At 42.5% G+C, this 14499-nt stretch overlaps 1 protein-coding gene across 7 annotated transcripts in view; it reads right to left on the bottom strand.

The window, feature by feature from the left end:
- LOC128345407 (core histone macro-H2A.1) overlaps positions 1 to 14036 on the bottom strand; it is a 66332-nt gene extending 52296 nt beyond the window's left edge. For 2 of the 7 annotated variants that reach the window (XM_053297286.1, XM_053297288.1), the window contains exons 1-2: positions 13709 to 14033; positions 56 to 256 (exon numbers count right to left, since the gene is read on the bottom strand). In XM_053297286.1, coding sequence (XP_053153261.1) covers positions 56 to 227 — 172 coding nt within the window. In that variant the 5' untranslated portion in view covers positions 228 to 256; positions 13709 to 14033. Of the gene's footprint in view, positions 1 to 55; positions 257 to 1370; positions 1499 to 13708 lie in introns of those variants that run through there. The other 5 variants (XM_053297283.1, XM_053297285.1, XM_053297287.1 and 2 more) reach the window with 5 other exon arrangements.
- Between the last annotated feature and the right edge of the window lie 463 nt (positions 14037 to 14499).

The following is a 14499-nucleotide window of genomic DNA, read 5'->3' as shown; positions in this document are numbered from 1 at the left end:
TGTGCTTTCGTGTCTGCATGTATTTTACTGAAGATGAAAATTTAGGTGAGCTTACCAGTCAGGTATTCAAGTACAGCCGCCATATACACTGGAGCACCAACCCCAATTCTGTACTTCGGATGACCTTTCTTAATATAACGTAGCATTCGTCCCACAGGGAATATGACCCCAGCCTTTGCCGAGCGAGAGGTCTTGGTTGACTTTTTCTTCCCACCCCTGCTGGACATTTTCTTTGAAGTGGGTTGAGGTCAGCACACTAGAAACAAAGGTAAAGGCAAGATGTCACAGTTATAATTCACTGGGTGAAAGTATCTTCACAGTGCTTTAAAACATTGCTGACAAAATCAGGCCTGAAGATTTTTGAATGCACCACAATTCCAACTGCCATAAGCAGCATGGGATGCTGCAGTATTATTCACAATGACAGGACTTCAGCGCTGTGGCAGGGGCAATGAAATAGACATTACTATGAGCAGAGCTGGTCTCATTGTGCAAGCACAAGATTTGGAAGGGGAGTAGAAATCAACATCCCAAGAACCATTCTAAAAAAGGAAGTTTCTAGCCTTGCTTAAAAAGCAAATTTTAAGCTCTCCTCTATAGTTATTCCATCTTGCAACACTACACCTCTCTCTTATATCTAACAAAACAACTTATTTTTGGTAAACAAACCACTTAACTGATAACTTTAAATTGTTTAAGTGGATAAACTTTCCTTTATTGTCTTTTTTTTTTTGTTTTTAGGATTGGTAATTCTGTAGTACCAGATACAATAGCAAATACCAATCAAGTATTTTCAGTGGGGCAAAAAAATGTTGTAAAAACACTACTGCAAAAAGAAAGCCTTGGATATTTATTTGCAAGGCATGGTCCTGAATTCTGACAAGTCATCACATCTGTTGTGATTACTAGCCCGAAATGTATACGCTATTCGTGGTCATGGAAAGGTACTTTGCGCATGTTCAATGACACTCTAGTCTCCATTGTTACTTCACAAATTGCAGGGCTGAATCTTGTTCTTGAAAGCAGATTCCAAGGGTAAACCCTGTTAAAGCCCAATTCAAGCTAGGCCCAGCAAACAATACTTGCACACATATAGACAAATTTAGTCTGAATGCTTATCTCTTTTTTGGGGAAGGATAAAGGGTTGCAATTAACCTCTTGGGATCTAGCACTGTGTAATCTACCTTCCCACCAATCAAGCTGTTCTACTGCATTCCCCTATAGTAGTTTCATAAACTTCAATCTGACAACTTCCTTCCACGAACATAATTGGACTTGACACCCTTGAATGATGTCCCACAATTATACGTTAATTTACTACTATGCACACACACATTGCTGATAGTTCTGCTGAATGTCTGTCATTTTACCTTGTGTTTTTGTAAGAGTATAGGCATAAATTAAAATGCTGAAAAGCTCCATGGAGAGTGGTGGTTTACAAGCTCAGAAACTGTTGCTCTTCTGGGAGCTAGTGGGTTAGAAAACTAGTCCAAATTCCTAAGGCTTTGATTTCCTGTAAGGCAAGCCTTTAGTGGCTTTTTCCTTCACCCCTATGGAGATAGACAGTTTTATAAACAACATTTTATAAGGCAAAAGAAAACCCAGTGTTGTATATTAGCCATAGGTAAACCACTTCCTGACCCAAAGCTGGCCTGGTACAAAGGGTTGCCTTTTCACACCAATTCTTTCCCTCCCTTCTCAATCAATTTTGCCCCCTTTTGCTATGTCTAAATTATTGTGACTATGTTTCAAATTTGTTTTGTTTGTTCTCTCCATTAGCCCTTTGTCCCTACATGGTTTCATTTCTCTTGCTTCTTTATTCTCCCTGCAACAGGATCCCATCAATAAGTGTGTAAGGAACCTCAGCCTTCACTGTCTGAAACAAGCAAGTTCACCCAACCCTAAGCTAACATTCTGCAACTTCTGCTGTGCGATTTCTGGTCTGTGCTGACACGCCATTCGGGTTTTTAAATAAACTTCCAGCTCTTCTATACACTCTAGGTTGCCTAAATTCCATAGCAAGATTCTTTGTTTGAATATGATTAATGTCAATGCCTATTGAATCCACCCTTGTAACCCACCCTCATTAGCTTTCATTAGCTTCATAAAACGAGATGAAACTGAAATATGACAATGAATCTTATAGCTTTCAAAAGATAAAGACAACACACTATTCGTTTTGATACCAGTCATACTGGTCTAAGGAAACTGGCACTAACCTCGAGAAAATGTCATATGACACAGTACTGAGAAGAGAGGGGAAGATCAAATGTTTCTTTCAAGATTGCTTCACATACTACATTTACAGGCATGCACCAGGGATGTTTTAAATGTACGTTCAATATTAAATGAAGAAACCCGCATTGGATTCCTCAGAGCTAACTAACTACAGACCTGTTTCTAATCTCCCATGGTTGGGCAAGGTGACTGAGCGGGTGGTGGCCCCTCAGCTGTAGGCAGTTTTTGGATGCTGCAGATTATTTAGACCCATTTCAAACTGGCTTCCATGCGGGCTTTGGGGTTTAGACTGTCATGGTCAGCCTGATGGTCATGGTCAGCCTGATAATCCATCTCCAACTGGCTATCAACAGAGGGAGTGTGACTCTGCTGATCCTTTTGGATCTCTCTGAGGCTTTTGATACCATCAACCATGGTATCCTTCTGGACCGCCTGAGGGAGATGGGATTGGGTGGCACTGTTATACAGTGGTTCCATTCCTACCTCTCTGGTAGATTCCAGATGGTGTCACTAGGAGACTGCTGTTCTGCAAAGCAAGAACAAAAGTGTGGAGTTCCACAAGGCTCCATACTGTCTCCAATGCTCTTTAACATCTACATGAACCCGCTGGGAGAGATTATCAGGAGGTTTAATGCTGGGTGTTATCAATACACTCCCCCTGAAAGATCAGGTATGTAGCTTGGGAGTGCTCCTGGACCAAAGCTCTTCCTGGTTTTTCAGGTTGAGGCAGTGGCCAGGAGCGCTTTTTATCAGCCTCAGCTGATATGACAGCTATGTCCATTTCTGGAGATAAATGACCTTAAAACAATGGTACATATGCTGGTAACCTCCCAGCACTCTGCATGGGGCTGCCTTTGTACATAGTCCAGAAATTACAATTGGTACAGTGTGTGGCAGCCAGATTGGTCTCTAGGACAACTCAAAGGAGCCACATAACACCAGTTTTAAGGGAACTGCACTGGCTGCTGATATGTTTCTGGCTGAAATACAAAGTGCTGGTTATTACCTATAAAGCCCTTAATGGCTTGGGTCCAAGGTATTTAAGAGAGCACCTCCTTTGTCATGTACCCTGCTGCCTGTTACGATCTTCTGGAGAGGTCCGGTTATGGTTGCCACTGGCTCGCTTGGTGGTTTCCCAGGACCGGGCTTTCTTCGTGGCTGCCCCAGGGCTTTGGAATATGCTCCCTGCTGAAATAAGAGCATCTCCTTCTCTCTTTGTTTTCAGGAAGACCCTCAAGACTCACCTGTTCTCACAGGCTTTTAATTAGAATTTTAATAATTTGTTAAAATAATTGCTTTATGCTACTGTTTTAATTGTTTTGTGTATTTTAATCTGTGCTGATTTTTAAGTATTTTAAATTCTGTACACCGCCTAGAGATGTACATATCAGGTGGTATAAAAATATGATTGATAGATAGATGTAAATATGGCAGCTTCCTATGTTCCTATGTAGTTAAAAATGGTACAGTAATAGGAAGCCATGCAGCAAGTTTAGCTTTGCCTCTACAAAAAATTGGAAACGACCCTCTGCCCATCATAACCAAGTCATTTTCTGCAGCATCACACAAGAAAGAAATTAAATATGGTTAAATATAAGAAAGCTATGTAACATTGCTCCCTAGTTGGCTATGTAACTTTATAAGGCATAAGTTTATAAAGTGTAACTTTGTTCTTAAAGTAAGAGAAGTCTTCCCTGGGAGAGGGAGGGGAGTATCAGGCAGCATCCTTCCCATCTCCTCTCCTCGTGACTGGCTGGTACATGTCCACTACTCCCTCAGAGGAGGAGCACTGAGCATCAACCAGCATTTCCCTGGCTGCTGAGCCTGTCAGGCTGAGGGAGGGGTGGGCTGAGCCTTAGCACATAGCCAGCCAGTCATGAGGAGAAGGCAGCAGAAAGGAAAGTAAGGCCAGGGAAATGCTGTGGAGCTCTCCACATGGAAGAATCTGTTGGACATAGCTGTGGAGTGGGGACAGTTGCCTAATGCAAGTCAGATTCACTTGGCTTATCTTTTCTTGCCACCAATACTGGCAAGATATACTTGTGGAAGATTCTAAGATCCTGCATATTAAAGACATGGAGGAATCAGTGAGGGAAGGACAGGAAGGTGAACAGGGCGCATCTTCACTTCTCTGAGAGCCCATTCCAACCTTAGTATGCCCTTGATATTGCTTGTAAAGAATAAATAGTAAAGCTGTTCTCATGCTTAATTTCAAAATGTATCAGACGTAAAACTTTTCATACTTCTGTTTTAAAATAATAAATATAGCTTTTGAAGAGAAGAAAAGCTTTGATTAAAACATCGCAATAAATCAAACTACTGTTGATATATCTGCAATTCTTAAGGTTACTAATTTTAATGTATTACTACAAAAGCTCTAGAGTTGTTCATCAACTTTTGAAGAAAATATTGAAAAGTGAAGAATTAAGAGGGCCATTTCGTAATCTTTCAATTGTAACTTGAAAAAACAACCTGGTGAAGCACAATTTTCTCCATATGGATCTTTGCAGGCCTATAACTAGGAAGTCTATATTAACCATCTGGCTAATTACAGCTTCTAAGATGGCCCTTAAAAATGTAAATACCACAAAAACCCTGGAGAACAGGACATTTTAAAACACTTCATGTCCAGTTAACTTAACACAAAACAGCTAATTAGCTAAATATATTTTATATTAGACTTTTAATCCAGAGTTTACAATAGAATTATAAGAGTGATGTCTTTACAGATTTAAGGACACAGCAGGGAAATGCTTGACTAACAAGCAGAAGGTTGCTGGTTTGAATCCCCGCTGGTATGTTTCCGAGACTATGGGATACACCTATACTGGGCAGCAGTGATATAGGAAGATGCTGAAAGGCATCATCTCATACTGTATGGGAGGAGGCAATGGTAAACCCCTCCTGTATTCTACCAAAGAAAACCACGGGGCTCTGCAGGCACCAAGAGTCGAAATCGACTTGACGGCACACTTTACCTTTAGGGGAGCCAAATATCTGTCAGTTGCTGGGAACAAGCTGATTGACTAACAATGGTTGCAATCAGTGTGCCCTCTAACAGGGATTCCCAGATGTTGTTGACTACAACTCCCATAATCCCCAAGCAAAAGCCATTGCTGCTGGGGATTGTGGGGGTTGTAGTCACCAACATCTGGGAATCCCTGTTAGAGGGCACACTGATTGCAATATGTCACATTACTAAAATTTCTCTCCCTGTCCACCGCCCCCCATCACAACTGAACATTTAACAATGAAGTGTGGTCATAACTTAAAACGCCACAAAACCTACATCTTTCAAGTTTTGTAATAGCAATTTTTCTTGCTATTGTGTGTCAAAGCATTCACAAAGCTGACAACTCCACTACTGGTTTGCTTTCTTGGTTGTGCCACAGGTCTGGCTTACCAGAAGCAGAAGTATCTACAGTGAAACCTATTGGTTCTTCCTCAATTCTGGAATGCACGGTATCTAGAATGGAGATTGGACCAGATTGTTTCACATCAAGGATGGATATTGGATCAATAAAATTCATTAGTAGCTGTTTTTGCTTTCTGTAGGTGATGTGGAAAGCAACAGAGCTGGCAATGGTGCATACGTTCTTGGGAAATGCCATGTGTAGGTCCCTCCCTAACTATCCATTCCAATGTATACAAATGAGGAGGGGCAAGTAGAGTAATGAAAGCAATTAATGTGTGTGAATATATCACACACACCAGTTGCTATGGCATGGGTATTAACTACTGGGTATGAATAGCCCCAGATGCCTCCACAGGAGGGGGGGAAATCAGCAAAGCTAAAACCTACCCATCAGACCCTTTTCCTCCTCCCAGGTATGTGTGTGAGTGTGTGTATGTGCGCGCACACACACACACACACACACCGATTTTATTAATTTTAAGTTAATTTCAAATATAACACTTAGACGCTTCTTAAAAAAATCAGAATACCCAGGTATATCTCTGGAGTACAACTTGATTATTGGTATTTTATGCATAAATGAGCCCCTGGTGGCGCAGTGGTAAAACTGCCGCCCTGTAACCAGAAGGTTACAAGTTCGATCCTGACCAGGGGCTCAAGGTTGACTCAGCCTGCCATCCTTCCGAGGTCGGTAAAATGAGTACCCAGAATGTTGGGGGCAATATGCTAAAATCATCGTAAACCACTTAGAGAGCTTCCAGCTATAGAGCGGTATATAAATGTAAGTGCTATTGCTATTGCTAAGTGCTATAAAGGCTCCCTAGACCTCAATTAATCAATGCAAAGCATTTATCATTAAATTAATCAAAGCAAAGCAGATTTGGTATACAAAACTAATTTCAAGATTCATTTGCACTCTCTTAAACACTTTAAATAGGGATACATAGAAGTATTTAACTCAACTGTTTATATGCAATGAATTGTGGATTCTGCATTCTGTAGCATTTTGTCACTGAATTTGGCTGCTACACTAGGAATCCTGCACAAAGACATCTAACTGCAGTCCATTCATCTCTAGGACACATCAGCCACGTGTTTCTTCTCTACTCATATTCCAACACATGCTCCTTTGCTTTGCTCCCTCTTCCCAACTGTTTCAACCACACAGTCCACCACAAGCGGTGTCTGGTGACAAACTGAGAGATAACACAACTAATTCTTGTTAAAATCTTCTGCACAATTCAAGGTATTCTGTAATACAATATAGACAGTTGGGATTCGGATCCAAAAGTCCATGTGTGCCTGTCTACACATCAGACACAGTAAGCATAGTTTGGGGAGGGGAGATGCAGACAAATTCAAACCACTTTTGCATCCTCCTCCCAACATCTACTACTGCTTTAGATCAGAACAGATCACTTTTCTCCAGAACTGAAACAGAGGATAGTGGGAGGTGTTAGGCAATTAATTCTGTAATATTCCTTCTTTCTCCAACCTTCCACTCCTGAGATTCTGCTGCAGATCTTTGAATGGCAGAGAAGATGCTGTTGAGGGCGGAAGAAATTGAACACATCTAACTTTTTCAGTGATACGAAAGAGATACTCATATCTCTCTTGAGTGAAGAATTTCCACAATGAGACACCTGCAGCCTTCATCCTTGGAGTAATCACTGATGGGGAAGATCCCATGTAGCAAAGAGGAGAATTCTAGAACTCAAAGCAATCCTGTGGAATTCCTGTAGTCATGGCAAATTTTTTGTACAGACAAGTATCCTAGGATTTACAGAATTTGGTATCTTATGACATTTCTCAGCCTGATCCTCAATCCCCAATACACAAATACCTCCTTATGCCATGTCTCTTACCTGATCTTACTTTTACTGTGAGCAGTGTTGTAACCTGTGAGGCCTAGTGCAAAATAACTATGTCTGGATATACAAATTTCAACATCTTGGAGCAATACTAAGTTGGTTATTAGCATACAACCAATCATAATAAATCTTTAACACAACGTGGATGGCTGCATTTCCAAATCACTTCACCTGACTTTCCATTTAATTGTGCATAGCCTTCTACTTGAAAAAGGAATAGTCCCAACTATTGCTTCTGTGTGGTTTAAAATAATTTTTGCAAATTGGAAGAGTGGGCAGGGTTGTGGTTTTTTTTGCGATTGGGAATATTGCAATAGGCGAGGGACAACTGTATTACACACTTTTACAAGCGAGCAGATTAAGAGCTCTTTATTCTAATGATACACATACATCAGGCACAGAGCTCCTAGCACCAGTGCAAAGGGACCCCCTTCTCTGCTCTGCCCCCACTACTGGCAGGGAAGCAGCCACTGGTGCTGGCACTATATTGCTTTGGAAACCAGAAAGGAGGAAGTGGAGAGTTCCAGTGGTCCCTTGCACAGAAGGCTGATGACAACAGGATCTGTCCTAGAAATAATAGGAGGAAGCTGAAAAGGTAGGCAGAAGCAAGAAGAAATGCTCTACTTTCATTGCATTGTTTAAGATTGTGCTATAGCTGTTGTAGCTATTTAAAACTGTGTATCCTTTTTTAGCTTATTTAAAAAATAATTCAAATCAACTAATAAAAAAACCCGTAAAGACAACCAGTATTAAAAATAAAAAGCAAAACAACTTACATATGTAGGTAAAAAGGAGGGGGAATCCCATATGCCTCTGAACTAAACTGCATTCCTGGCCGGAGGTGTTTGACCTAGGCTTTTGTCCATGGCTCTTGTTCCAATGCCTCTTAAAAATTGGAAAAGGCTGAAAAGAAGACTTGTGCTGCTCCTTATGATTGAAATGTACTATATAAGGAACAGCACGAGCCTTTTTCATTTATAACCAGCCAAAAGGCAGCAAAACATAATAAGCATTGTTATCATCGTCATCTATAGAGAAGGATAAGGCAAGAGACCCAACACTTTTTGAAGAAGCCAAGACTTTGATTGCTACCTGAAAGAGTGTAGCATTTGGACTAAATGGGCTTCTTGGGAAAGGCATTACACAGAGTTGGTATCACTGACAAGAGAGCCCTGTGCCTAATGAATCCCCATCAAATGCCTTTCAGTGGAGGCACCCAGACTTCTGACACTTAATGTAGCACAAGAGTGTACAGGAACAAGAAGTTCTTAGGCTACTACAACATCTACAGCTAGGGAGATTGCTAAGCAGTTACAGTACACCTTCTGTACAGGTCCTTCAGTCATATAGCCTGAACATGTGCAGGAGGAGGGGGGAATACAAATATTTCTCCCAGTGATTGTGAAGCCTAGATGAGCAGCATTCCCAAGAACAGGAGAAACTGCCTCTACAGAAAAGTGCCAATGAGGGGTAGGGGTGGAGATAAGAGGTCAATTGGTGCAGGTTATGTGGTGAGTGGCTTGCTCTTGCTCCCCATTTCCCTGTGCTCACACTGAGCACCAAGATAATGGCTCCTTATAGCTTTTCACTCTCAGAATTATCATCTTTACTCTACTGATTGACTAGGCTTCAGTTATTCCCATCTCAAGCTCTCAGGGAAGGTAACAGTATGTAATTTATTCTCCTTTGTTTTCTCTCATTCTGGACTGGCAAATCACTACTTCTGGAAGACATACTTGTGGAAGACATACCACTGAGAGGACTGGGTCATACATTTCAGACCGGCAATGTTAATATCAGAATAACATTTGGCAAGAGGGTCAAGCTAACACCAAGTAGTAAGAGCCTAATAATAGGCTATTAATAAGCAATCAGATGCTGACTTTATTTAAGCCAAGTAATTAGCATTCATACTAATGGGCTTGAGACTGTAGCTTGTTTGTTACAAGGTAAATGTACATATGCATGGTAACTGCCTTCATGCACAGAGACAGATTTCTCTCTCTCTATATATAGGCATCAAAAGGACATTGTCACTAGATAATGATCTCCAGGGACAGGATAAATGCCAAGATGAACTGGAAACATGTGTTAATTTTTCCATCTTTTTTTTTTTTAAATTGCTGACAGACCTGGGGGTATCGCTTGCAACTATCAGATACTATTCTTCCAGACTTGCATATTAAAGTTCATTTTATTCATTTATACCATTCTTCCTGCAAGGAACTCAGATTCTAGAAAATAAGATTATCCTGTTTTACGTTCACAACAACCATGTGAGGTTGGTTAGGGAAAGAGAATGTGGCTGGCCAAAGATCACTCAGTGAGGGCTTTCGGAGTTCGGAAGACCTACAAGAGAGATCTGATTTCAAATCCAAACAATAAGGGGGTGGTATGGGGTGTATGTGCCCCCCATGTTTCTCGCCCTACATGCTTCCCGCCCTCCCCCAATGCAAATAATGGAGCTTTTCGCACAATTGGTGAGAAGAGCTCCTCGGAGGTCTGCAGGGAGAGCAGATTTGCCTAACCCTCCCCGCGGATTATCACCTCCCCTTCCCTGGGCAGGCGGATCACCCACCCAGACGAGTGGCAGCTTCCCCAGCAGCTCGCCCAGCAGCTCCAGGGGTTGGGTGTAGGGAAACGCCGCCATGCAGCACCTTGTCCCCGGATCCCCAATAATGCACCACACGAGTGTGTGGTGCGTTACTGGGATCCCCCTCCCCCCCCGCCACGAGTGTGCCCACTGCAGCTGCAGGCAGACACCTGATCAAAAAACAAGATCAAGGAAGCTCTCGCTCCCTTAACCTCACTTTAGGAGGAGGCTACTTAGGCCGGTTTGCCACCATGTAGCCACCAGGATGGGGAGCGATCTCGATGGTTCACACGAGCATGCAGAACTGAGCTGGGCTCTCTTAGCCCGATTCTGCACACTCCTTTGAATAGCCTCTGTATCTGTAAGGATGGAGGTGGTAATTATTGGCTCCAACAGGAACTTCCATCCACGGAAATAGTACCATGGGGTGGGAGAATCATGACCGAGTCCACAGGGGGGGAAGCAGCACTGCACTTTCAATCCCAATTCCCCCCAGCTGCTACTTACATTAATTGGGACCTGTTTGGCTTATTTTTCCTATGTGTTTAATGTAACATGTAGTTTGATCCTGAGATTTAAAACCAAGCTGGAATTTGAACACAGATCTTCGCAGTACAACTCCACTCCATCACCACTGGTGCCCTCCCTCCTCTTCATTCACCTGCCCCATGCAGTGTTCCTGCTACTGTGTTCCATTGCCATCTCAGCTCCTCTCTTCCGGGTGCTGCTGCCCATTCCTCACCATATTCCACTGCCCAATGTTGCCACCTACCCACCTATAATAACCCTTCCTTCTTTCTTTCTGAATGCTCTTAAATGCTCTCAAAGATTAAGAGAGATTTTAGGGGTCTTGTCTTTCCAGGTTTGGTGAAAATACATTGCCCACTGATAAACAGAGGTTTTTACATTTTCGTTTAAGTTAATCTTTTATGCAAGCGCAAGTTGGTGTTAGACTCCCTTCTGAGGTGAAGCCCCTGCCCCAAAGAAAGATGGCCACTGCCACACTTAGAAGGTGGTTTGTATTGCTGAAGATGGTGTGCTGAGGGAAGGGGGGTGGGGCTTCAAGAGTCTGTGTGCAAGAGAGAAATGTGTGTGTGTGTTTCTGGGCTTGTATGTTGGTTTATGTGAAATGAGTATGTGTGCATTTGTTTGAAGTGTGTTAACACAAGGATGCCTCTTTGAGGCTGACTGCACAAACACCGACTTGATGGCACACTTTACCTTTAATACAGTGCTAATGACAGGTGCCCTGCCCTCTAGACACAAGTGTGCTAGAGGAAATACAGGCTGGTAATAGAATGCAGTGGGAATGCTGCAGCCAAGCATGGTAGGCTGGATATTTACAGACTGTGTAAAAGATATTGCAATCCAAAGTAATTATGTAAACTGAGAAAAATGCTCTTGATTTTCCCAATTAATGCTGATTAAATAACTCTAAATCTGGTTATAAGTTAGGTCTTTTTAATACTAAAGTCTAGTTCCTCTGTACTACTTAAGAGGAATGTCTTTTTTATTTTCAAGAATTTATTATTTTACGAGACTGGAAGTGTTCCAGAAGTGCACAGTATATTCCTATGACTCTATAAATTTGATATATATTTAAATCGATAGACCATGCATCATTTTGTGCTAAAGTTAGGAACTCTTGAGCTGTATTTTCCAATGTTTAATGTCACTGGTTCAAATTCTGTTCTCAGTTACACAGTGTAAATCTAGACCAAATTAGGCTACAAGCATATCAAGCCAAATGCAGACTGATGTATTCAGACTATATAAATAATATGTTAACTATGTCAAAACTGTGAGCATTGCCTAATTTCCCTTCTCTTTCCACCCCCACTGCTTATTTTAGAACAAGGAAACAAGATTTTAGTAAAACACATCACGAGCATGACTTTAAAATATGCCACAGGTTTCTCAAACCAATTCCTCTGACTGTGTTAGTTAATGTATCATAATTCAATGACGGTTGCTTCAGTCAACATTTAGCACTAAAGCAAAATGCAGTTGTCTTGTATGCTTAAATATCTCCTCATTCACACATGTGAGTTCAGGTGTTCTTTCTCTAATTACAGCCTTACTTGCTTTTTGGTTGGTTCTTTTCAAACACTTCGGAATGAGAGGGGAGTGCATGAATTGCAGCTTCTACACACCTGTTGCTAAGTGACAGTCCCACACTCATTGGTATCAGCACTTTGGTCAGATTTAGAAAATCTTAAATCATGATACCAACAGCTCCACAAATACATGTTAGAAAAAATCTACATGAAGTTACTTCTGATTTAACTCACAGTCACAATTTGACCCTGATGTCTAGAGACACAACATCAAATAAAGTTTAAATACTGCACTGTAAACTGATTACCTTGAAGGAAAGAAATAGATTCACAAATGGTACACCAGCATATATTCAAGAAAAGTGACTCAGCAGCACAGTCATCTATTTACTGAAGATCTATTTACAACGCAAGTCATTGGACCTCCTGAGAGTAAGTAGACGATCATTCTGGTTTCACCTCAGTCAACAGGACTGGTCCACTTTAAGTGGTTTGTATCTCCCACTAAGGAGAAATGAATGCATTTGCTTTAAAATTTTATTTATAGCCCATTTACTTCCTTCCAAGTCTTCTCCATATACCACCTGCTTTCACCTGCAGCAGCTCTCTGTAGGGAACGCCCACACCAACGCACACTGCACTGGCAAGTCAAATCTTGCAGGCACAATTTCACAGGCTATGGAAAGGCTTGCAAAACAAGCAGTTCGGTGCCCATATTTTTGATGCAGTTTTTGCGTTTTCATCACTTTGTTGTAAGCTGCCTTTGCCTCTTTGAGTTATGGCCCCTTGAGGTTAAGCCCTTGCCAATTTGCAAACAAGCAACTTTGGGTCATGGTTACCCTGTCATGTCCTCCCTTGCTTCCCAGCTATTCTTTTCGCAGTCTCCGTACATTATCTTCGCGTGTCCAATGACCCGAGGAGGAAAGAGAAGGAGGGGGGTGGCTAGAGCAGAAGCCAAACCTTGCTTTTCATATCATTGTGCAAGAACCGTGTATTCTTGGAATTCCCGGAACATACGTTCCAATCCGAGCACTAGGTCCGCTGCTCTGATGCACTCGCGATAAAGAGATATTGACAGCGTGCTAGACGACGGAGTTTATTTCCTGGTTTTCTTAAGGGCACAAGGCAGTCTCAGTTTTCCACCTAACCCCTGGATTCCATGCCGAGCACAGATCGAAAGAGATCGTTCTTTCTTTCTTTCGCCTTCACCCGTCCCCGCCCCCTCCTGATAAGCCCCAGATGCCAGAGAAGTCACGGCCAATACCTTTCCGTGATCTTTCAAGAGCTCATCTTGATGGCTAGATAGCGAGACACACGCTAGCCAGGTGCTGCTGCAGCCAAAAGACTACCTCTAGCTACTGTAAGAACTGCAGTTCGTTTGCACAGAGGGCGGGAGGGAGGAAAGCCAAGCAGCCGCTCCCCACCCCACCTTCCAAAAATGACAAGGGAAAAACAGCACTGAAAGCAAAGAATCACAGCAGGACCCGGACAGAATTCGCATGGGACAGGAGTGAGGTATCTGTCAATCACTTACAGTGTAGCTTCCAGTAGCAGCAGCAATATGTCTCCCTGTGTCTCTTACACCCCTCTTTGCTCAGCCGCTGTGTGAACTGGAACAAGTAGATAGTCTGTGTATGAAGTCCCACAATGCACAGCGAACCGCTCGTCACATCCCCTCCTTTCCTGGCCTGCTGCTAGTTGTCACACACTCGCAGGCAGGCAGCGTGAACAGATTGCAGCGGAGCGTTCAGCACCTCTTTTCCCCTCTTGGTTCCGCAAAGGCGCTTGCAGGGGATTCTCCACGGAACATGCTTTATTCCCCACCACACGCAGAGGACAGAGGTCTGCCTCGGAGTGAGGTAGAACTCCCCTTGCGAAAGCTAAGGAACAAAAGCTAACAAGCAAATTCTATGGAAGCAATCCCTCTAGTGGTCATTCTACATTATGACATTAAAGGGGAAGCCCTTTAGCTTTTTCATAGGTCAGTGAACTAACAATTTCCATACGGTAAGGGGGAAAAAACCAGCACCAAAAAATCAGTACGTAATCTTTCAAACGAGTTGCAATATGTCGCTGACACACTGACTCAGGTAATCTCAGATACTGGTCTGTAGTAAGCATCAGATTTCCTGGGGTAGAAAGGCAGACGTTTCTGGCAATTGGCAGCCCACCTCTTCACACCAGCAGAATTCATATCCTGAAGACAGTGGTGTCCTCAGTGCCGGATTAAGGGCAACTGATGCCCTAAGCACAGCCCAACAATGGTGCCCCCTTCAGCCCCCTCCTTTGCTTAACTGACAAGACATTCAGACTCAAGCAAATTAT

This window comes from Hemicordylus capensis, chromosome 2, assembly GCF_027244095.1.
Source record: "Hemicordylus capensis ecotype Gifberg chromosome 2, rHemCap1.1.pri, whole genome shotgun sequence".
Taxonomy (NCBI): Eukaryota; Metazoa; Chordata; class Lepidosauria; order Squamata; family Cordylidae; genus Hemicordylus; species Hemicordylus capensis.
The sequence above is the reverse complement of the archived record's forward strand: the minus strand, read 5'-3'. Positions and strand labels throughout refer to the sequence as shown.